General features: G+C 37.4%; 1 protein-coding gene across 2 annotated transcripts in view; it reads right to left on the minus strand.

Moving 5' to 3' along the window:
• Nucleotides 1-21780, minus strand: part of si:ch211-278j3.3 (E3 ubiquitin-protein ligase RNF19B) — a 40596-nt gene extending 18816 nt beyond the window's left edge. For both annotated transcript variants that reach the window (XM_041805599.1, XM_041805598.1), the window contains exons 1-2: nt 21571-21780; nt 1937-2522 (exon numbers count right to left, since the gene is read on the minus strand). In XM_041805599.1, coding sequence (XP_041661533.1) covers nt 1937-2089 — 153 coding nt within the window. In that variant the 5' untranslated portion in view covers nt 2090-2522; nt 21571-21780. The remainder of the gene's footprint in view (nt 1-1936; nt 2523-21570) is intronic.
• Between the last annotated feature and the right edge of the window lie 3096 nt (nt 21781-24876).

Genomic DNA, 24876 nt, shown 5'->3' on the forward strand with positions numbered 1-24876 from the left:
TTCTGAGACCGTATCATGTTAACATTTCATCAATAATAAAAATATCAGAACTAAAGAGCCAATGATCAAATAAAAAATTCACATAACTCTTCTATTTAACTGTTCATCTGTAACTCTCCCACTCCACCTCTTCTTGTGTAAATTCACTAAACTTCTGTATTTATACAGGATTTTTTTTTAACTTTTTTTTAATAAAGTAAATAAATATTTGTAGAATATTTTCCATACTGTGTCAAGTAATTGTTACTGAAACCAAACATTTCCCGCTGTTGCAGCATCTCACTAAAATCATGAAAAAGGCAAGCAGACTTTTATTTTGACAGAGCATTACTACTAAAGGGAAATGAGCAAAACTCAAAAAGCATATGGGCTACAGAAAAAACTCCAAAACATTTCATTAGATTTTAACAGCAGATCAGGGGGAAGTTTCACTCAGTCTGCAGTCAAACAAGAAGCAGCTCTTTTTTAGAATTCAGAGTAAAAACCAGGGACATTTCATGGGACGGCATAAGCCGCAGACAGGTCTCTTAAAACAGGGGACTGTCTTCAAAAATCCAGGACATCTGGTCACCCTAAAATACGGTAGCTGTAGCTATGCTTGCTAAAGCCCAGTTGATAAAGCTAGCTTAGCTATATTGGTTTATGTAGTAAAATTAACTGCAAAGCTAGTGTAGCTATGCTAGCTTAAGCTGAAGCTAATAAAGCTAATAAAGCTAAAGCCAGCCACCTTTCACGTAACTACTTCTAAAATGGGTCTATACTAAATTAAACCCCCGGGTAGGACCTCTGATCTTTTTCTCTGTTATAACTATGAAGTGTTGCTTTTCTGTAATCTTTGAAATGAACTTATTCCATGAATGTAACTGCTAGATTTTGTTAATGAATACATTGGAATAAAAAAATGGAAATATGTGTGCCGTCAAATTATCACACTTCTGTTCTAACAGACACGGCATCAGAGCTGTCTGAGATGCAGTCAGACCGTCTTTGAAAAAATTGTTTATTGTTGGGTTTTTTTTTTGCTTATTAGGACCCCCATTAGCCCTGGTACATGGCAGCTACTCTTCCTGGGGTTCCTTAACATCCAAGTCAGGGTGTGCATGTAGCCAGACACTTCTTGTATTTGGTGTACTTGGTTTCTTGGCAACATAATATCCCTAAATTAGCAATTAATTAAATAAACACTCTAATGGATTTGGGCTGTAACTGTATGGGAGATGGAGGAAGCAGCCAGAGGCTAATACAACAGGAGTTAATGATCTACAGCCTCTCTGCAGCTCCTTTGTTCTTATGCAACACTTATTGGATGTTTAGATTTTTGCAACACAACTAGACAACTGAAGCATTTACTTTCAGTATGATGTGAAAATTTACAGCTAAACAAGTTTTGAGGTTTTATTGATGAAAAACCAACAAATAAGAATATACCTAGTGTTTCCTTTACTTTTAAAGTTGGATAAGTTGCTTTTATTGAAAACAGCATGCCATTTAATCTCTACACTCTCATTAAGTTTATTTTTTTGGTTAAAAATTGACAGTGAAAATTCATATAGCAGCATCCCTCAAATCAGGACAAAATGTTTAATATGGTGAGAAAAGTAATATAAAATGTGTATCACCAGTTTCCATATTTCTTGATATTTATTTTCTCCATGTTTTGTGCAATACACTTAACATTAGTAAATTATCACTTCATGTAACTACATCTATACCTGATAGAAGATTTAAAGGATCAGCTGACCTGAAACCAGGACCTGAGGTAAAGTATGCTGAAAAAGTAGCAAGGAATACAGAAAAAAGAGCACAAAACAGACAGACTTTAACTCAAGCTGAGATTTAACACCTGATTAACCTGAAGCAACAACCAAAGAAATGAAAAACTCACTTCCTTTGATCCTACATCAATAAGAAACAGTATCTGAATCCTTGGTCTTACCTGCTCCGGGTGCTCGCTCGGGGTCAGCGTGATGGCCACCTCCTCCCTGGGCCGGGCCTCCACAGACTTCTCGGGCCTCGCCTCTGATTTGGGCTTTCTGCTGAAGAAGTTGAGGAAGCTGAGCGGCCCCGTCTGCTGCTTGGGCCTCTTCATGGTGTCGGAGTGGAGCGGGAGCAGCGACTGAGGAGGGCAGGCCTACGACCATGAGCAGGATGCAGAAGCCTGTGTGTGTCTTTGTTTATCTGTGTGTGATTGTGTAGGTGGGCTTCACAGCGAGCTCTCACGGCTCAGAGTCCTGAAGCTGGGTGGCTGCTCTGCTGAATGTGGGAGGAAGAGCGGGAGAGATGGAGAGGCAGACAGTGGGGAGGAGGAGGAGGTAATCCCTGCCTGAGGGGAGCATCGCAGATCTGGAGCCTGTCCGAGGCCAGGTCATGTGATACGCTCCCTCTCGCTCTCTCTCTCTCCTCTGTCTTCTGTCCCTCCTCCTCTTCCTCCTCCACCTCCGATGCAGATCCCTCTGTCCGAGCTAGTCCGTAACAGTTCGAGAGTGCTTCATGATTTCAGGCCTCCTCTTCAGTCTTTCACCCTGGAAACAAAAATCACAATCATGACTTCACAATCAGATATAAAAGGATGTGCATTCAGGCAAATATGATGATTCACAAGCGACTACATCCATTTCAGGGTAGGTAATAATAAGCATCATTATCATACAGTGACTATAAAAAGTATTCACTCTCTTTGATGTTTTACCCTTGTTTTGATCGGATAAATCAATCATGGTCAATATAATTAGGCTTTTTATTCAACAACAAAAAAACACCCTCTGTAATGTCACACAGAAAACAGATGTCAACAAAGTAATTGTCAATTAAATCAAAATATGTAATGTAAAATATGTGATTGCATGAATATTCATCCCCTTTAAAGTGACTGACCTATTTCAATTGAGGTCCATTAAATTGGTGCTAGGAGTCTCACAAATTATTGGAATGGGGATCCCCTGAGTGCAGTGAATGTGTTTCAAGTGACTGTAGTGTAAAGACACCTATGTGTGGAAGGTCCAGTCCCAGTTGATCAGTAATCCTGGCTACCATTACACCATGAAGACAAAAGAACACTCCAAACAACTCAGACAAAAGGTTAAATCAACCATCAAGAAATAGAAGGAATATGGCACATGTGTAAATCCAACCCGTCCTCACAAACTGAGTGACCCTGCAAGAAGGAGACAAGTGAGAAAGGCCACCAAGACATCTATGACTACACTAAAGGAGTTACAAACTGCAGCAGCTGAAATGGGAGAGACTCTATACAAAAATTGTTGCCTGGAATCTTCACCAGTCAAAGCTGGTGGCAGCATCATGCTGTGGGGATGCTTCTCAGGCTTGTAAAGGTAGAGGGTAAAATGGATGGGGCAAAATATAGGAAAATCCTGGAAGGCAATCGTATTCAGTCTGCAAAAGAACTACAGTTTGTGAGAAGATTTACATTCCAGCAAGACAATGTATGACCTGAAGCATACAGCAGAAGAAACACAGAAACGGTTTACAGAACACAAGGTGACTGTTCTGGAGAGGCAGAGTCAACTGCCCATACCTCAATCCAATACAACATTTTTGGACTTGACAAGGATTGTTCACAGTCCGTCTCCAAGCAACTTGACAGAGCTTGAGCAGTTTACAAAGAAGAATGAAGTAAACACTAACACACACTACCCAGGGAAGCAGCAGGAGTGCTCCTTTATAACCTAACAACAGCAAGCTTTAGTGAGGCAGCCCTCAGAAACTGAGGTTGCATGTGTTGACAGAGCAAAAAAAGCTATTGATGGACAGAGACCTCTATGAAAGGGCCAAACCAGCATGATTAGGTCTGATCCCAAAGACAATCCAGCCCATTATCAATGCCATATCAATACCCCAAGCAACAACATAGTATACGACATAAAACATTAACATCTGAACGCACAAAACATTTACCCAGTCTTGTTTCTCTGTTGTGACCATATCAGATGTAGTTAAGTCTCTGTGTAAAACTTCACATACATGAATATAAATATGTCATATATTAACTTTTTACCTTTAGCTGCATTACACAGAACAACAGGAGTAAATAGAAAAACAGACAGCTCAATCAAATCTGTGTCATTGCTCGTTCTATCATCATCATCATTAGCAATCTATAAATATTTCATGACCCCAAAACAACTACACATAATACAAGATACATTATGTATGAAACAGTGTGTTTAGTCTCTCCCCTTTACCGAACAGACACAATACCAGGATCTTCCAATCTGACCTTTAAAAATGTCACAAAAATAGGCATTTCAAAAAAAAAAAATACGCTTTGACATTTCACTTGTAAATCCCTCTTTTAAATCCTCCGAAATTTATTTAAATTAAATGAGCCGAAAACACACAGAGGAGCTTTGAGCCCCTGTGACCCGGCCGCAGACATGAGCAGTGAGGTCAGAGTTGTGAGACACGGCGAGCAGATGGATGAGGGAGTTGTGACAGACGACTCATTCTGTCTCCATTAGGCTGAAGCGAGCTCTCCTAATCAGGCCCAGAGAGCAAAGAGAGCGTGAGGTGATTCATACAGGCCCAGACCAATTAAAATAGCTGTCTCCATATCGCCACTGTCAAATCAGACCATGGAAATCGGATGTAATGTAATGATGGATAATCTATTTGAAGATGCTTATACATGATATTTTACTGTCATTACCAGAGGCAGTTAACTATATGTTCCAGCTATCTTTACACAGAGATGCACCAAGAGTCTGGATTTATGTAACCCTGCAGAGTCTAACCTGCTTTCTTGCATCGAGACGGAGAGTTGCATTTATATTCCAGTCATGTGGAAATGTAAAAATCCACATGAAGAGCATGCTGTTCTTGCAGCAGTACATCATTATATATAGTAATTTAAGAGTATAGAAAAGACATCCTTGCCCTTTGAAAAACTGGCAGCATAAACTGATGATTAGTGTTGATATTTTGGATGCAAGCTCTTTTTTTCCACTACAGTGCTGCTGGAAATGCTGTAACTGTGTGTTTAGCTGAGATACAGACATTCCAGTACATAAGAACATAACAAAACAAAACAAAGATGCATGTTTTTGTGCACACTTTGTCCAGTTGTGTTATATGTTCATAATATTTTCAGTTTTTAGGATGCAAAAATTGAATATTATTTTTCAGTGATCTATCAAGCAGTCTCACAATGTTTCAACAGAAATCTGAACATGTCAACACTTAATTAGGGCTGTTACAAACAGTTATTTTCTTCATAAATTAATCTTAGGACAACTGTGCTGGGTAATTGTGTACAAAATGATGAAAAATAGTAAAAATATTTACCCAGTTTTTGAGAATCCAAACTTATGTCTTTAATGTCTTTCTCAAACAAAATGAAAAAATATTCATTCCATAATCTTAAACTGAAAGAAACATTTTTTTGAAGCCTTTCTGGCCATAGGGGGGGACAAAAAATAGCAACAATTTTTCCAACATAACTAAAAAATAAGATAATATGATATAGCATAGCATAATAACATAACATAATGAAACACAACATAATGTAACATAACGCAACATGACATTACATAAAATAACGTAACATAATGTAACATAAAATAACGTAATATAACATAATGTGGCAAAACATAATGGAATGTATCATCACATACTGTAACATAAAATACCGTAACATAACATAACATAACTAAACAAAATTAAACATAACGTAATATAACATAACATAGCATAGCGTAAAATTGCGTAGCATAACATAACGTAACATAGCATAACGTAACATAACATAACATGACATAACATGACGTGACATAACATGACGTGACATAACATGACGTGACATAACATGACGTGACATAACATGACGTGACATAACATGACGTGACATAACATAACGAGACATAACATAACGTGACATAGCATAACATGACATAGCATAACGTGACATTGTGTAACACAATGTAACATAACATAATGTAACATGATGTAACGTAACATAAAGTAATGTAACATTGCGTAACAAATTGTAAGGTTAACATAAGGTTACATAACATAAGGTTACATAACGTTACATAACATTACGTAACATAACGTAACATAATGTTATGTAACATAACGTAATGTAATGTAACGTAATGTAACGTAACGTAACATAGCATAACTTAACATAATATTACATAACGTAACATAATGTAACATAACTTCACGTGACATCACATAATGTAACATAACGCAACCAAAATGTTAGTATGATAACACAATGTAACCTTATAACCTAAGGTTACTTAAAATTACATAACATGACCTGACATAATGAGGCATGAAGTCACTTGACATGATGTCACTTGACATGACATAACATGACAAGATGTAACGTGACATAACATAAAATAACGTAATATAATGTAATGTAATGTAATGTAATGTAACATTGTTAGTGGAAATCAAGCAATACAAACACAGAAACAGCAAATAATTACAGCCAATGAAAGTAAGAATAAACAAGATAAAAAGAAGGAATACAGAAACTCATTTTTTATTTAGCTTTTGGGCTAATTCTGCTGTATTTACATTGATGCTTACTGCTCATGTGCTGATGAATGTGTAGTGTCTTTAAAGAACAATAAAAGAATAAACCAAGAGGTTTATACATCTGGTGTATAAAGGAGTAAGTAAATTATATACAGTCACGGACGAAAGTATTGGCACCCCTGGAGTTTTTCCAGAAAATACACCATTTCTCCCAGAAATTGTTGCAATTACAAATGTTTTTGGTATACACGTTTATTTCCTTTATATGCATTGGAACAACACAAAAACAGAAGAAAAAAGACAAAATTGACACAATTTTACACAAAACTCCAAAAATGAGCTGGACAAAATTATTGGCACCCTCAACTTAATATTGGTTGCATACCCTTGGGAAAAAATAACTGAAACCAATCGCTTCCTATAACTATCAACAAGCTTCTTACACCTCTCAACTGGATTTTTGGACCACTCTTCTTTTGCAAACTGCTCCAGATTTCTCAGATTTGAAAGGTGCTTCTTGCAACAGCAGTTTTAAGATCTCTTCATAGGTGTTCAATGGGATTTAGATCCGGACTCATTGCTGGCCACTTCAGAACTCTCCAGGTCTTTGTCTCCAACCATTTCTTGGTGCTTTTTGAGGTATGTTTCAGGTCATTGTCCTGCTGGAACACCCATGACCTCTGATGCAGACCCAGCTTTCTGACACTAGGCCCGACATTGTGGCCCAAAATTTTTTGGTAGTCTCCAGATTTCATGATTCTTTGCACACAGTCAAGACACCCAGTGCCAGAGGTAGCAAAATAACCCCAAAACATCTTTGAACCTCCACCATGTTTGACTGTAGGTACTGTGTTCTTTTCTTTGTAGGCCTCATTCTGTCTTCTGTAAACAGTGGAATGACGTGCTTTTCCAAAAAGCTCTACCTTAGTCTCATTTGTCCACAAAATGTTCTCCCAGAAGGATTGAGGCTTACTCAGGTACATTTTTGCAAACTCCAGTCTGGTTTTTTTATGTGTCTTTGTCAGCACTGGGGTTCTCCTCAGTCTCCTGCCATAGCACTTCATCTCATTCAGATTACGACGTATGGTCCGAACTGACACTTTTGCACCCCAAGGCTGCAGGACAGCCTGAATTTGTGTGGAAGTTGACTGAGGATGTTTATCCACCATTCAAACTATCCTGCGCTGCAGTCTTTTGTCAATTTTTCTCTTCCGTCCACATCCAGGGTGATTAGCTACAGTTCCATGGGTTATAAACTTCTTGATTATATTACACACAGTGGACAAAGGAATTTCAGGATCTCTGGAGATGGTCTTGAAACCTTGAGATTGTTCATATTTTTTCACAATTTTGCTTCTTAAGTCCTAAGACAATTCTGGGCTCTTCTTTCCCTCCTCCGTGCTTGGTGTGACACACACAGGCACACAACACAAAGGTTGAGTCAACTTTTATACATTCTAACTGGCTTCAGGTGTGATTTCTAGATTGCCAGCACCTGTTACTGCCACAGGTGAGTTCAAATGAGCATCACATGCTTGAAATAAAATGATTTACCCACAGCTTTAAAAGGGTCCCAATAATTTTGTCCAGCCCATTTTTTGAGTTTTGTGTAAAATTGTGTCAATTTTGTCTTTTTTCTTCTGATTTTTTTTGTTGTTCCAATGCATATAAAGGAAATAAACGTGTATACCAAAAACATTTGTAATTGCAACAATTTCTGGGAGAAATTGTGTATTTTCTGGAAAATTCCAGGGGTGCCAATACTTTTGTCCATGACTGTAGGACTCTCAACAGATGCTTTGAAATTAATGGTATCCTAAAGTGACATAGTAATGACATAAAGTGACATAGTATGATTAATAAAAGCGAGTTAAGTTAACAGTAGTGCCACAGTATAACATTTAAACAAAGTAATACCATACCATAAGATGTGTAAGCTATAGCACAATATGCAAAATAAGTGTTGATTAAAAAAGAAAAGCTGGAATAAAATAATGTGTAATCACAGCATAGATAGTTTTAGATTGGCTTATCCTTCCTGCTTTGGGATAAAGAATTGTTATTAAAATTAGGACAACATAAAGGGGCAGATTTAAAGAGTATTTGACAACTTAAATTTGCCATGAAATCAACAGATTGTGCTGGTGAGTCACAAAGGGCCAGATAACTTATCTTCATATGTATTTCAACAGAAATAAACTCAAACACTAGTAATTCGCAAAGACCTAGGGTCAATATTCTCCTTGCTTCATATAAAAAGCTGTGTGACATAAGCTTAGCTTATTTTAGCTCCAAGGGACTTTATGATAATGAATAACTACTAGCCAGTTAATAAATCAAAGTCTTAGCAAATGTAGTCAGAAGATGAGCAAAACCCCTAAGAAAAGATTTCAGTGAAATTGTTTGCTCTTCTTATAATTTAGAAATGTCCAGTTCTGATAAAATACCGCTAAAGCTAATCTCCTCACCAACCACCGTTTACAGGCTTGCACCTGCTTCAACTAAACCACGCCCACCACCACCACCTAAAATGATATTGATTGGTCCTGTCATTTTCTGGCCGGGAACACATTTTCAGTTTGAAGCTTTATAGATAAATCCACCTGATGACAGACAGAATCTGGCCAATCTGACAGCTTTGCAAGGTTAACAATTATGCGGCATGTTTGACACATACCAGATGGCTTCCCGGGAAATCTACTTGGTGACCAAATGGTAGAGGTACAGTTTGACACAGATGCAATCGCAGCTGTTTAATTTTAATCTTTCACAATAAAATCTATATTTGGACTAAATGCATGTCATCTTTCTATTTAGGGTAAACTTGCTGTTGCAGACAAAAATAAAGTATATGTGCTGAGTTAGTCAGGTTAAATAAAACACATCATCATCTTATCATTTCAAATAGTTAAGCCCTCCCTACGTGTTCTTTTGTTTTCAGCATGAGTATCTTTTCAGCAGCCAATCTCCAGTATCTGTGTTTTGCATCCGCTTGAATTTCCGTCACACACATTTCCCACAGAGACAGACTTTCTCAGCCAAAGCACACGATCCAAAGCAGCAGCCTCTGTGATGAAGACATCGCTGTGCTGCTGTTTATTTATAGGAATTATTCCTACACATGAAGAATATCAAATGCACACATTACACATTCAAAGGAGCCGAGCTTGCGTGCAGCATATATTCTGTCTCTACATGTTCATGTATTCACTCTTGGACTTAGACACGCACACTTGTAAACGTGCAAACACAATCAGAACTGACTGTTATAAGGTAAGAGCTCAGTGGGCTTCAGCTAGGGCTGATCATTGCATACCAAAACACAGATAGTCAGGTAATTATATACCTTTGTAATAGAATGATTAAGATATGTTTTCACTCTATGGGGAGGATGCCTGTTTAGGTTTAGAGTTGAAAGTGTTCTGAGCATACCTTGTTGCTTTTTATAGTTACATAACTGATAAGTAAGTTGCACCAACAACAAAGTAGTAAAAAAGTAGTGTTTGGAAACTCTGCCTGTAAATTTGTTGACTTTAGGCAAATGCTGGGTCAAGAGCCTTTAGCCATATATATATTTTTTTCTCTTCAACATTTAAAAGCCACTTGTGCACAGGTCATCATCTTGAATCAGATCATCCATCCATCAATAAATGCCAAAACAAAGGCTGCTGATGTGCAAGCACACAGTTATCATGAAGTTTGAATTATGTGGAAGAAGAACTGGGAATGCAGAAGTGGGTCTGATAATGATGCTGTTTGTATGTCAGCTATTTAGTTATTGAAGGGGGTTTTTGCTCGGTTCACTACATTGTAAACACTGTCTCAAAAAACTTTATATCAGCCTGGTAACAGACAAAGACGTGGAGCTGAGGTGGACCTCACTCCTCCTGACAAGCAGCTGTATCATGCTGGCTTGCAGTCATATCAGTCATAATTCTAATTATGCTTAACTCATCTTTTTTTTTACCCAAAATGGACAAGTTCGACAAAAAATTCACCTCCCTTAAAGGCATGACCTATTCTAACCAGAGTTGTCTTCAAACCAGGCTGTAAACATGCTAATCTCTGGTGGAAAAATCCTCCTTTTAAGGAGTGGTGTGTATGCAACCTGTGGTACTTCAGTAGTCATCGTCAAGAGGACAGTCGAGGAACTGCGGTTTTCAAAATTCAACACTGAAGGTTTGCTGGGTAAAAATCCTAAATATAGTGGGAAATTACTAAATATATAATAGGCATTCTGAAGACATCAAGAGTATAACTTTTAAGTTCTAACCTAAATTTCTGCACAACTTTAAAATCACAAAAAAACCCACCTTATTACTACTAGTCCCCATGATTCTTTGCGTGAAATATGGGTGCAACTTCTGGTCCCTTCTATCTAAATAGGACTTTGCATTGAATATGAGATGTGAATCACAATTTTTAGAGCAATTTGTACATTGAAATATGTAACTTTCGACTGCTTCACCTCAATCGGGACAATATTATTATTTCTCAGCCCTCTACTAAAGAGTGCAAAGTGACGACATTACCTCAGATAACCTAGACAAGCATATTTAGCTAACTTTATTAGCTTCATATCTGTATAGTAATAAATGATCACATTTTGTTAAATGAGTTTGGACACCACTTTCAATAACATTTCTAGTTTGTGGGGTTGCTGAAATCCTTATTCCACCGACTAATCCCTCTTAAAATGTGGGGATTATATTAAATAAAATTATCCATGACTGAAATTGTCAGCTCTTCAGTTTGGTAAACGACAAGTTTTGAATTAATGATGAATTAATATTGAAAGAATTACATCCCAAATGCATTTAAACAGTGAACAGCATGTTTAAAACACTGTTGTTAAAGACATATATTTAACTTTGTCACATAATTAGTACCACAGCCAAAGCAACAGGTACTGAGTACTACAGAAAATGTTATTTAAACATTCAGCTCATTTAACTTTATTGAGTTAACAAAAATGAAGCAGTATTTATAGCAGCAAATATTTATTTCAGAACAACCACTGTTGACGCTAAATCACTTTTAATCCCTTGGAAGAATCGTGTTTTGCTATTATTGTTACTGTACGGGAAGTTCCAACCACATAGCAGTAGACCACCCAGGTATAATGTAGTATCCACCTTATTTACTTACTTACAGCTTACACAACAAACAATGTGAACATGTGATTTCAAAAATATATCTATATTTACAAATTTGCTGTGAATTTCTCTCAAACAACTGTCATTTGTAGTTAGCATCTATCGTTAGCTGCTGTATTAAATTACATGAAATTACGTACTTCCGCACCTGAAGTTTTGTCCATATTCAGATTTACAGTAGCGGCCCCAGGAATAAGGTGGATAGCTGGATAAAAATGGTTCCTGATAAACTATTCACTGCAGAAACAAAATGTTGTGCAAACCTGTTTAAAATGATAGAGATGTGTTTTGAAAGTTGTAGTGAAGCAGGATTAAATTAGATCATTTTTTCTATTTACTGACAGTGATCTAGTTGGATAGAAGGAAATCATAGATGTGCAAAATGCTATACAATAAACAAAGGAACAAAGGGCATCAGTGGAGGGCACACAGCATTTTTGTTTTTCTTTTTTTCAGAATAAGGCTGTTTATCATAAGAAGATACACAAGAAATGACAATGCTTTCCATGACTAAACAAACTGCAGTGCGTAGCTGAATTCTTTGGGGGTCATGTATGTCAACTCTGTACCTCAGTAGAAAGGTGCCAAAGAAGTGGGACAGTGCAGATCAGTTATTTTGGTACGTACCCAACTCATGACAGGGGAAAGGCAAATAATTGCAAACTGTGCTGAATAATGAACTCAGGTGCTTGGTGAAACTGCAGCTAAAAACATTTTAATTCAACAGTGTGTTAAATTCAAAGATACTCTGAAGAGAAAATGATAAAATCTTTATCTTTAATCAGTACATTTTTTAAACCGTATTTTTTAAATACCATACAAATAATATAAAATGTGAAAACTAAAATGAACACATACTGAATGAAAAAAACTTTTTTAAAAATAACCTAATTTTATCGTATTTGTTCAGACTCTTCGTGATGTGTTTGTTTCAAAAGCTAATACTGCAATAATGATACACAGTTGTAAATTACTGTGCAGCCCTACTGACATAAACTTTATATGGCCCAGCTCAACTCACAATTCAAAAGGTAACACTTAAGTAAATCAGGGATATAAAAATATCTTAATGCATTAAAAAGTTTTAAAGGAATACATAGATCAAATCCTGATTAAACAGCTGAACTAAGTGCAACTACAGTCAGACACTGTGCCAAAAGATGCTTAGGCTGATGCTAAGCAATTAAAAGAATGGTCTATGGTTATATTTCTTCTTTGAATATATCATCTTGAACAAGCTCTGTGCTTCTTTTAGAAAATATGAAATAATGAGACAGTTCAGCAGGGCTATCCAACCTGATCCTGACCTACTGGTACATCTTTGAGACAGTTTAAGGAGATCTTTAACACTAGAGGTGAAAAGCTCTAACTCTAATTTTCTTTCACTCTTCAGTTTTTAGTATGAGCAAGATGGATAAAATGTGCTTTAAACTTGCATACACTGTTCTGTTTTAATACTGTTGGTGTTTTATTCAAAGGGCAAGTCTGAACTTTTCTTGTGTTTTCTATCAGGCTGTATGATGCTGCCTTCGAATAGAACTCGCAAAGTTGTGTCAGTGTAATTTGTTTTTTTGGCACAAAATTAAAATTACAAAAAAACTCTATAATGTCAAAGTAAAAACAGATTACTACAAAGTTATGTCAATAAAATAAAAATATGTAAGGTAAAATAAGTTACTGCATAAATATTCACCCTCTTCAAGTCAGTATTTAGATGCACCTTTTTGAAGCAATCATTTTACCCTCTACCTTTACAAGCCTTCCAGGGGTAGATGGCAAGAAGCATCCCCACAGCATGATGCTACCACCACTGTGCTCCACAGTGTGTTTGTAGTGATGTGCAGAGTTTAGTGTCCACCAAACACAGCAACTTGTCTGATAGCCAAAAAGCCCCATTCTGGTCTCATCAGACCAAAGAACTTTCTTCCACTTGACTATGGAGTCTCCCACATGCATTTTGGGGAACTCTAGCAGAGATTTAATACGTTTTCTTCAACGGTTGCTTTCTCTTTTCCACTCTCCCACAAAAGCTTTGACTGGTGAAGAACCAGCAGTTATTGTATGTAGAGTTTCTCCCATCTCCGCTGTTGAAGCTTGGAACTCCTTCAGAGTAATCACAGGTGCCTTGGTGGTCTCTCTCACTCGTCTCCTTCTTGCACAGTCACTCAGTTTATTAGGACGGTCTGATCTAGGAAGATTTACACGTGTGTCATATTCCTGCCATTTCTTGAAAATGGATTTAACTGAACTCCAGGGGTTTTTCAGGGCCTTGGATTTTTTTTTTTTTTGTATCCATCCCCTGACATCCCCTCTACTTTTGAGTAGAGGGGATGAGTTGCTTGGAGTGTTCTTTTGTCTTCATGGTGTAATTGTAGCCAGGAATAATTAACCAGTGACAGGACCTTCCAGACACAGGTGTCTTTAAACTACAATTACTCAAGATAGTTGAGACAGTTGAATAAGGTCAGTCACTTTAAAGGGGGTGAAAATTTTAAGCAGTCATTTATTTTACATCACTAATTTTTGTTTAATTGACACCATTTCATAGAAATCTTTTATTTACTCTAACATTAAAGACATTTTTTGTATTTCTGTCAATAAAAGTCATAATGTATTGACCATGATTGATTTATAAAATCAATAAAATGATCAAACATTCAAGGGGGTAAATACTTTTTAAGCACTGTATGTGGGTAAAATATATCAGTTGATATGTCAATATTAGATGTTGTTTTTCTAAAAAAAATATTGGACGGTTAGATCTAGCTTTCTCTGTTAACATCATAGGGTATCATTAGTTGGCCAAGGTTGGTGACACTGCAGTAGAGGTTAAGAGAGTGAAAGCAGCCTGTTTCTGTCTTTAATGTGCTCCCTCAGAAAGCTCCAGGGATGGTACATTTAACAACCCCAGACTTGGACGCAGCTGTTACTGGAAAAGAGCGCGAGAGAGTGTGCATCTTCAGCTTACAGCTTAATGCTTTTCTGTTCTTGAATGATAGTGTATGTGTGCACAGTATGCTGTAAATGCTCCCGGGGCTAAAGACACACTTAAAGACTTGACCTCTCCTATGTACGCTACAGCCCTGCTTTGAAGGTTTATACTTGACTCACTCACACAGAATGAACAGTTCACCAACACAGACTAGTACAAGACTTCAAATTCTTAAGGCGTCAATGGGGATTACAGAGAATTAAAGGACGAATACAAAATCTGGCCTGGAACTTATTTTCTGTGCAAAAAGAGCTCAAACACTATTTTTTCTTTTCTTTTCCATGCTGTGTTTTTTGGTTAAGTTTCATGTCACACCAGAACGTCTTTTTCTGAGTAAAACTCCAAAATGTGTCCTATCCTGCTGCTGCTGCATGCCTGGGAAACACCTACTTCTTCTGAGAGTTAAGTCGCACCACTGCAGAGGGGAAAAAAATCAATAATGTTGAAGTGAGTCCCATGGGAGAAAAATAACCCACTTTAGTCCTGAAAGAGAAACCCTCTGTAGAGTAGCTCTCACTGCAGTGTTTCCAGTTAAGGAGGTTTAATTAGGAACAGACGTATGGGTTATAAAGCATACTAATCCACACCATGTCTTCTTAATATTCCCACTGAGTTATTTAATAACATGGTCATTTAAAGATTTTTTAAGTACTTACAAGAACCAGAGCAGCTACCGACTCCATTTTCAGCCTGCAGGAGATGGATGTTTACGTTTTATCTCTCCAGAACTCAAACAAGATGGCTGTTTAACCTTGTGACCTTACACTGAATGACACCATGTAGCTACATGAGCGCCAGAATCTTCGTCCCCACACCTTCATTCACAACAGCAAACCCGCATTTTTTATTCATTTTCAACAGGCAGAAGCAAACTGATCCTTTGGCCAGCAGCATCACCGGACATCATTACATAATGCACTAAGCCTTTGGCTGGAGTCTTGTTTTCTTACCTACTAACATGATTCAGCAGGCTGATTCACATTTATTTCATTCAAACAGCAACTACAGCAAACATTTAAGCTCATGTCTACATACAATGAAACACAAATGGAAAGTTCAGGTGTGTATGATAACAAGGTGATCTCATTTTGACATGGATGGATTATGAGTCAATAGTCTCCCGAGCACAGACATAAAAGTGAGCCCCCCAGCCCTGCTAAATCAGAAAGAGTCTCAAAATGGCTTCATTTGTGTGATTTATGTTTCCATTTAGGGCTATTTTTCATTTCATTTTGATGTCGTAATAGTGGTTTTGTGACTTTAAGTTGTTCAGTATCTTTATAGTTAAGTTTGTCTCTTTGCAATCATTTATATCTTTCTGTAGGTGTAGCTTTAGCCATTTTGTCTGTCTACAATGATCTTTTAAATTATTTTAAAATATTGAATTATTGCTGCTTGTATGAAGGGATGCACAGACGCATCAGTTTAACATCGTATTGGCTGATAATGCTCTGATGACGAACGTCAGCCATCTGCAAATCATGTGGCAAACACAAGAGCTCATATTTTTGATAATAACTTTGACACAGGGGAAGTCTTGACGAAGCAAATGGGAAGTCATGAAAAACATCAGCATTGGCAAAAATGTCATTTTCAACATCTGCATTGTCCTAATTTTCACAGTCAGTGTTTTCACTGTTTATGTTTTTGCATATTTGTCACACTTAAATGTTTCAGACCCTGAAACAAATTTTAATATTAGATATCACCAAATTTGAGGAAAACTCCCCCATGGCGTATCCTGGTATGCCAGATGGATTTGTTTCACACATCCATCTGGTAAACCACTCATAGACAGTGTTTGGGAAAGGACAGAGCCTTTGCAAAAAAAACTCGGAGGATGACTGGATGAATGTTCTGTCTTTCACATCTTTACGGGCAAATCATAGCAACATAACATGTGACATAGCCGCTACCAAGTTGCGCCCCTATAGAACTGCATAATGCAAACCATGGCGACTGTAGGCATGTCAGTACATGACTTTTGTTGTTTTTGAAAAGAAAACAACTCACTGCTGTTCTTTGTTCTTCTTTTAACGAAGACATGTTGTCAACTTCTCATGACTCAAAATCTGACCAAAGCATCATGACCACAAACCTGTCGCAAAATTTGCGTGAAAAATCACCCATGGTGGAAATTACTCGAATTTTACCAAAAAGACATGACTGCGGACCTGTTGCTAAATTTGACAGAAAAATCAGCCACAGAGGAAATGACTCAAAATTGGACTAAAAAGTAATGACCGCATAACTGTTGCTAAATCTGACCAAAATATCAACCACAGTGGAACAACACAAAGATTCACTATAAAGTAATTACTGTGAACCTGTCGCCAAATTGGAGCAAAACTTATCCATGGTGGAAATACCTCAAAATCTGACCAAAAAATCATGACAGCAAACCTGTCGCAAAATTTGATTGAAAATCCCCCATGGCTAAAATGACTCAAATTTCACCAAAAAGGCATGACTGCAGACCTGTCGCAAAGGCTGAGTTCAATTTCACTAGCCTCACCCAGGCCTTTTTACTGCTAGACCTGTGACTCAAGAAATCCTTTAAATAGAAGCTGTCTGACAAAGTGGAATAGGCTAAAAGATCTCATAAAGCAACACATCATACCTAAAGAACTTCAAGAACAGATGAGAAATAAAGTCATTGACATCTATCAGTCTATCAGGTTACAAAGCCATTTCCAATGCTTTGGAACTCCAGCAAACCATGATAAGAGCCACTATCCACAAATGAAGAAAACTTTGAGCAGTGATGAACCTTCCCAGGAGTGACCGGCCAACAAAAATTATTACAAGAGCGCATCAACAACTCATCCAGGAGGTCACAAACGAACCAAGAACAACATCTAAAGACCTGGAGGCCTCACTGGCCTCAGTTAAGGTCAGTGTTCATGACTCAAAAATAAGAAAGTGAATGGGCAAAAACGGCATCCATGGGACAATCAAAGGCCCAAACCACTGCTGACCAAAAAGAACACAAAGGCTCATCTCACATTTGCCAAAAAAACATAAATATAATTTGATGACCCCCAAGCCCTTACAGAAGATCTTCTGTGGACTGACAATCTGTGTGTCTTTTTAGATATTCTCTGTCTCTTTGCTGTTGGCATCTCTTGGTAGTCCCTCTGTATTTGTGCCTTTCTGTAGTTCATCAGTGTCTCATTCAGTACACTCTCGTTCACAATTAAATTGAGCTGTAGGATATTTAACTGGACTACTGTTATTGTCTCATAAACACAAGAAAACCACTTATCAACTAAAGTATGTCCAAGTCTGCTAAGCAAAGGTGGGAACATGCTTACCCCTTTTCCCCTGATTACTGTTTGACCTACGTAGTTTAAGTGTAGCAAACAGCTAACTGGTTATATATGGAACAAAAACATGCAAAATTTTACAGATTTGAACATCTCTTAAGTGGAAGTTAACTCCCTAGAGGCTGATCACAATGCAACTTGTGCTATGGTTAGCATTTATGCTGTTTAACTTCTATGTAAAAACCCGGGGATTGCCGAGCCTGTGCAGAACATCTCGGCCAGTTTGGGTTTAGTTGAGATGAAGATATGCAAGAGTAGATCAATCCCCTACAGCATTATCAACTTCAAGAAATTCAATTTAGTACAATTTCTGTTGGACTGGTATGACTGAACGTATTTTAAAAGGCCAAGTTTAGTGAGACCAACAATAATTTGACTTTTTGAAACTACAGGAATTGAATGTTCATATTTCTCTTTTGCCATTTTTTGTTTCATTGCAGTCTCTCTCTGTAATCATCCAGTTGATCTCTGTTGCAGATTGCTTCTCTTAATTGTTGTTTTGTGTGTCTTTGTAGCTTTTTATGTCTCCCGGCAGACTGTCTTTTATAGCCCTTAGTGTCTCTTGAGTCAGTGTCTGCCCTTGTGGCTGTGTCTCTCATTAGTCACTGTGTGTCTCTTTGTAGCTGTTTGCATGTATCTGTACTCTGTAGACTGCTTTATTTCCTTTTGGTAGCCGTTTCTGTCTTTTTCTAGTCATTCTCTCTCTTTGTGGTTGTCTGCATCTCTTGTCTTGTCTGTTATTCTGTCTTTTGGCATTATTTGTGTTCCTCTTTAGTCATTTTTTGGCTACTTGGGTTTTATTCTGTCTCAGTCATCCTGCATCTCTATGGTCAGTCAGTGAGGTCTTGTGTAATACTGTTACTTTGTCATCACTATCAGTCTTTTATGGTGTTTCTCTGTTTTCACCCTGTATATCTTTGTAGTTGTGTGTCTCTTTCTGGTTGGTCTGCATATTCATATGATTTCTTTGCTGCTGTTTGGGTATATTGTTAACATGATGAAAAAGACTTTCAGCAAAGGTTTATATCAGAAGGTTAGATTTATTTGGGTTCAGTCCAGTGTTTAACTTTCACCCCTACCCTTCATTTCCAAGAGCCAACTTGCATCTTGAGTTACAAGGGGTTGTGGTGAAATCTTCAACCTTTCCAAACAGGCAGATAATGATCTTGTCTCTTGTTGATCTTTGGCTTGCTCTGATTGGACACTACCACCAAGAAAACAATAGAAGAAATTGCAGCATCATGATTGGCCACAAGGCTAACCGGAAGTTGTTGTCTTTTACTTCTGATGTCAAAATGGAGGACAGATAGCAACACTGCTAACTTTTACATTGCGAAAAACATAATAAATAGTCATATCATAATTAATTTAGCTATGGGGATTTGTAGTACCAAAGCTCTGAATAAAAATCACGCTTTGCTCTGCTATGCTGGCTACGCTGCTGGATTAAAAATGTTCTGAATGGGGAGCCCTCTGTAGATCAGCAAAAAGGTAAGCTTCTGATTCCAATTTACTCTATAGAGATCTGTCTTATGGCTCCTGACATATTGTAAACAATGCATGTGCTACTTGGGATTGTCTGCAATCCAGCAGGGTTCAGAAGGTCAAGGCTTTCTGGGCCATTTTGGTACCTTCCAGCTGTGGTGCCAGCTCAACTCTTCTGTTTTCTTTTAGTTTTCTTTTAGGGTTGATACCTGGTACCTGGTGCTTTTTTGGTTTCCCTTCTGGCAAGGTTCCAAGCGAGCTCTGCCGATGCTGAAATGTGACGGTAAGACACTATGGACCACTAAGTGTTTGAGGAGTATCATCACTTAGAGTATTATAAGTGGGATGTCCAACACAGGCACCAAACCCCTCTTCTTTTTGGCTTTTTATAACTTCTGAAACGTTTCTGTACGCTAAATAGTATTTCAATGGTGCTGCTCGCAACCCCCTGACATCCCTGAAAAAAAAAGGCCTCAAAATCCTCATGTTGAACCACAGTGGTGCCAATGACTACTCTGCCCACACTAAGAAGGTACAAAGTGTCAACTATAATGGCAAAACAAAGTACCTCATACCAAAACCAAGAAGAGATGAGCCGAGTAGTGCCAGTACCACAGAAATGGAGAATTACTGGGACATTTCAACTTGCTAGATTAGCCTAAATGTGTGTTTAAACCAAGTCAAAAGTTTGAGTTTTTCAATGATGCTCCTCAGCTTTCTCTTGTGGCTTTAAGCCTGACCAACATGTGATAATATTTTGGCTGTCTCTGTTATGACTGCTACTTTTCAGCCTTATGGGTCCACGATTGCTTATACCTGCCGGTGCAAAAACTTTCAGGGAATGAATGAATGAATGAGGGCATGTCGTGTAAGCATTTGATCCACTCAGATTGATGGCTTTGAGAACATATCAGACTTTGAAACAAAAGCTGGCTCAGATTTGTGTTCATAGCACATTCCTCTCCTGCATATCTAACATCTGTACAAAATGTTCAGTGAGAAATCCAGTGCGAGTAGAAGTATTTTGATTCATTGTTTCCTCTGAGATGCCACTCATGATTGTCAATAGGTTTTAGCAAACAGTGGGAAACCAGCTCTGCCTCTTGATGACAGATAAAATGACAATGACAGATGGGATTATTACACAACCAGCAGCATCTGCCCCGGAGCATTTCCCCTCGTACAGAATAACAAACAACAGAAATAGGACACAGATTTTTTCCCCTAAATTTTGTCCTTAGCATGAACCATGTTACCTTTATCGTCTCTTCTTCTGTGTTGGAGGGCACTTGTTAACCAGCTGTTGCTTTGCACTCAGTGAACACAAGAAGAAGGTCAGTTTTCTAGTCTAATGAACAAAGTTGTGCCTTAAGCGGAGGGAAACCTGATGATACACCCTATTAAATATCTGTTCATTGGACATAAGCCCACATCAGCAATGCGGGTTTCAGAGGCATGAGAGTGACCTCAGTCTGCTCACACACACAGAAACACACTCACTCCTGTACTCCACGGCATCCCTCTCCAAAAGATGCTGCTTTTGTGCCATGTGGCGTTGAACACTGAGTCTTACTGACCTCTGATTCATGTTATTGGATAACCACAATATGAGGGATTAAGTTTTACTTGAAATAATATCATAGTAGCCTGTATTAGCGTGGAATTTCATAACACAGCTGCGTGTGATTTGAGTGAATAGTGCTGATGTAAGATGAAATAAAAGGCGTGTTATTTAACAGAATATCCATTTTAATAATAAGAGCAGGCCTGCAGGTTCTGTACGAGGGATGTATTTGCACATTTAAGATGCTAAAAGCGCGCTAATCTAACGCAGTCTTGCGTAATATGCACATTTGTGAAAGAGTCATCAGCATATGTTCATACTTTCATTTTAATAATTTACTGAGAGGTCTGTCCAGGACATCAGTCTGCTATTGCAGGGAGTGGCATGCTTTAATAAGGCTACGTATTCGCATTCATCTCGAGCTCGTGATATCCATCAGAGACACGAGTAAAGACGGTTAACTAGCAGCGGTGACAAAGCGCGGTTTAAAGTGTGCAGATAAAACAGGGAATAATATCTATTACGTAAACGGTGTCTTACCTCTGTGTGCGGCGCCTTCGCTTTGCAGCGTAGAAATCAACAACTGGCTCCTCCCCTTCAGGACCAAACAGTAGCAGAGAAATCTCCTCCTCTTTACTGCCGCACACCAAACACGCGGTATGTCACCGTCTACGCTGCCGACAGGATGGAGGGATGATGGTGATGCAGGTCCGGTGTTTGGTTGCAGGGGTAAAGCCGGGTAGGGGCAGAGGAGACCCGCGGGGAGGAGGAGAGCCGCCCCCTGGTTCTCTTTCCCTCTCAGCTGCAGACTGACGGCGGAGCTGTGCGGCGGCCTGAGGGGAGGCACACTGCAGTGACATGAACCAATGAAATGACGCACACGGCCAGGATCTCCTATTCATAAATGCCCAGACCCATAGAAAAGACAGGAGGCTCTCACATCAGGTCACTGCCAAATGTACTCACATCACATGCCCTCTTTTATAGAGGGTGTTGTTGACAAAAAAAAATGCAATAAATGAAAAATAGAACGTGAACGTCACACTGATTAATGCACGGTAGCCGAATTACGCCACCAGGCCTGTTTATGAAGGCCAAGTGGAAAAAGTACCAGACTATTGTTCTCAAGTAAAAGTAATCACTCTAGTTAAAATTTACTTGAGTAGAAAGTACTGGGCTTTGAGTCTACTCCAGTGAAAATAAACAGTTAGTCATTTGAAATTCACTCAAAGAAGTATTGCTTACTGAGTATAGCTACTTTTGATACCCAAGGGGCTTTCACAGTGAAATATGACCTATCCTTATAATGTGCAATAACAAGACAATATGGACCTCCAATCAGGTTGTTTATTATAAATTTTGACCTAAACTAAAGTACAATGCAGCAGCTGTTTGGGCCTAAATATGTTATCATGCTCTTGCTATGTGCATGTACTGACCGCCATGTGTTGTGAAAGCCTATAGTGGTCATTTTCATGTTGTCAGAAAGCTTGAACCTCCCTGTTGTGACTTTTAGTTTTTATCTTTTTTTTTACTCAGTACTCAATGCTTTGTAAAATGTTATTAAGTACAGTACTTCACTCAAAATATACTTAAGTAGTGATTTTAAAAACTACTAAAAAGGTACAAGTACACAAAGTTACTCAATTACAGACATTCAAGTAAATGTAATTAGTTACTTTCCACCCCTGATGGAGGGTACAATTTGATGAATTAGAAAAACACCCAAGCCTGAGTCGTTAAAATGACATTAAAAGTCAAAATCATGAGATAAAAAGGGTAAGTTTATGTGCTAAAAAGTCAAATCATTTAGGAGAATAGTTTAATCAGATTAGAAATGAAATTGTGAGGTAAAAAAAAATCAAATTTATGAGATAAATGTCAAAATTATATGATGAAGAAAAATCTTGTTTATTAGATATAGTCCAATTATGAGCTGAAAGTCACATTTTATAACCAAATAAATGAATAGAAAAAGAATTCAAAATTATGAATAAAAATTAAAAATTATGTCATTAATAGTCATAATTGTAAGACTAAAAAGTCAATTAAAAGACAACAAATTCAGAGTAAATCTCTGTAAGTAAAAAGTCTGACATAAAAGGTAATGATTTTGACAAACAGCCTTGAAAATGAGTCAAAAGAATCAAAATTATGTTATTAAAGTCAAAATGCTGAGAAAAAGTACACTAACCAGACAAATAATCAAAATCACGAGATCCCTTTTTTGAAAGTATGAGGCAAATACTAAACATTTTCTGTTAAAATGCTATAATTATGGCACAAATAGTCAAAAATTATGATAAAAGTCAACATTGTAAGATAAAAAAATCATAATTATGAAACAGAAACTTAGTTGTGAGACAAATACTTAAGACTATGACATAAAAAGCAGTTATAATGAGATAAGTCATAATTATAAATTTTTTTGGTCAGAATTTTGTTATTAGGAATCTTTTTCAAGCCAATTACTAAGTGTGGCTTTGAAATGGACAACATCTGAAATGAAGAGTGTCTTAAAAACCCACAACCCAACCCCCTATCTACACTGCTGAGGCTGGACTTTTATTTTTAATTATATGTAACACTAGTTAACCTGCACACCTTACTGTATTGAAGTTAACAGTTTTAAAGAACTTCAAAGACCTCTCAAGTTCAAAACTCATTAGTGCCTCCAAAGTTTTCCTGATATCAAGTTATCCTCACATATTAAGTTTACTTAACAAGTAATATCATTTTTCCTAACAGGCAACACCAAGTATTTCTTACCAATGATGAGAAGTTTTAACTAACAAATAATATCAAATAATATTTTTTTTTACCCTGAACTGTCATTTCAATGTTGGCACAAAACCATGCAACTTTTCCACTTCATAGCCATCTTAATTTGAGATAACATAATCCTTTAACAGTGTGCAGTGGTTTTACTTTGTCTCCATAGGAATCCAACAACCTTGCAGCAGTGTTAATTTCAATGACTAAAACTATGACTAAAAATGTTCCTCAATAGCCTTTTTTTTCCAGGACAAAAACTAGACTAAGACTAACAAAGATATATCTGTGATAACTAAAACTGACAAAAATTAAATTTAGTTTTCATCAAGATGACTAAAACGCAACTAAAATGTAATGTCGTTTTTGTCAAATATTCAAAATATGTGATATTTCTCCACTGTGGGTAAATCTGTCAAAAAAAACATGCATCTGTAGCTATTCTGCCTCTCAGCTGTGAGAGGCAGAGTGCATTGAACACACTACCATGGCTTGGTACCAGATTTAGGCAACACAATAAATGCTTGGACTAAAAGTAGACTAAAATGTGAGGACTTTTTATGGACTAGAACTAGACTAAAATGTGTTGAGTTTTCGTCGACTTGACTAAAACTTAAAAGGATAAAAATGACTAAAATGGGACTAAAACTAAAATGCATTTCATCAAAAAACTGAAACTCAGACTAAAATTAAAATTAGTTGCCAAAATTAACATTGCCTTGCAGAGGCTTTATGGATCTAAGAATTGACATTTTAGTAACATAAATAACAGTTTTTCATAATGATTGAAAACTAACAGGCTATTCTACCCGCATTACTGAGGCATCGTTTTCTTTTATTAATTGTCGTTTACGACACAGAATACTGTGTGAAAATCTAAGTAGCTTACTGTGTCATAGGCTGATAAACTTTTTGAGAAGGGACATGGCTAAAAATCTCTTATCTTTAATGTCACACTTATTCAAGGGTAATAAACAGATGTGAAAGATTTAAGGATTCAGATTGGATATGATATGACAAAGCTAATTAGTTTCGGAAACGGAAATACGAACAAAAGGTAAATTTCTATCTTTA

Source organism: Cheilinus undulatus, linkage group 14 (genome assembly GCF_018320785.1).
Source record: "Cheilinus undulatus linkage group 14, ASM1832078v1, whole genome shotgun sequence".
NCBI lineage: Eukaryota > Metazoa > Chordata > Actinopteri > Labriformes > Labridae > Cheilinus > Cheilinus undulatus.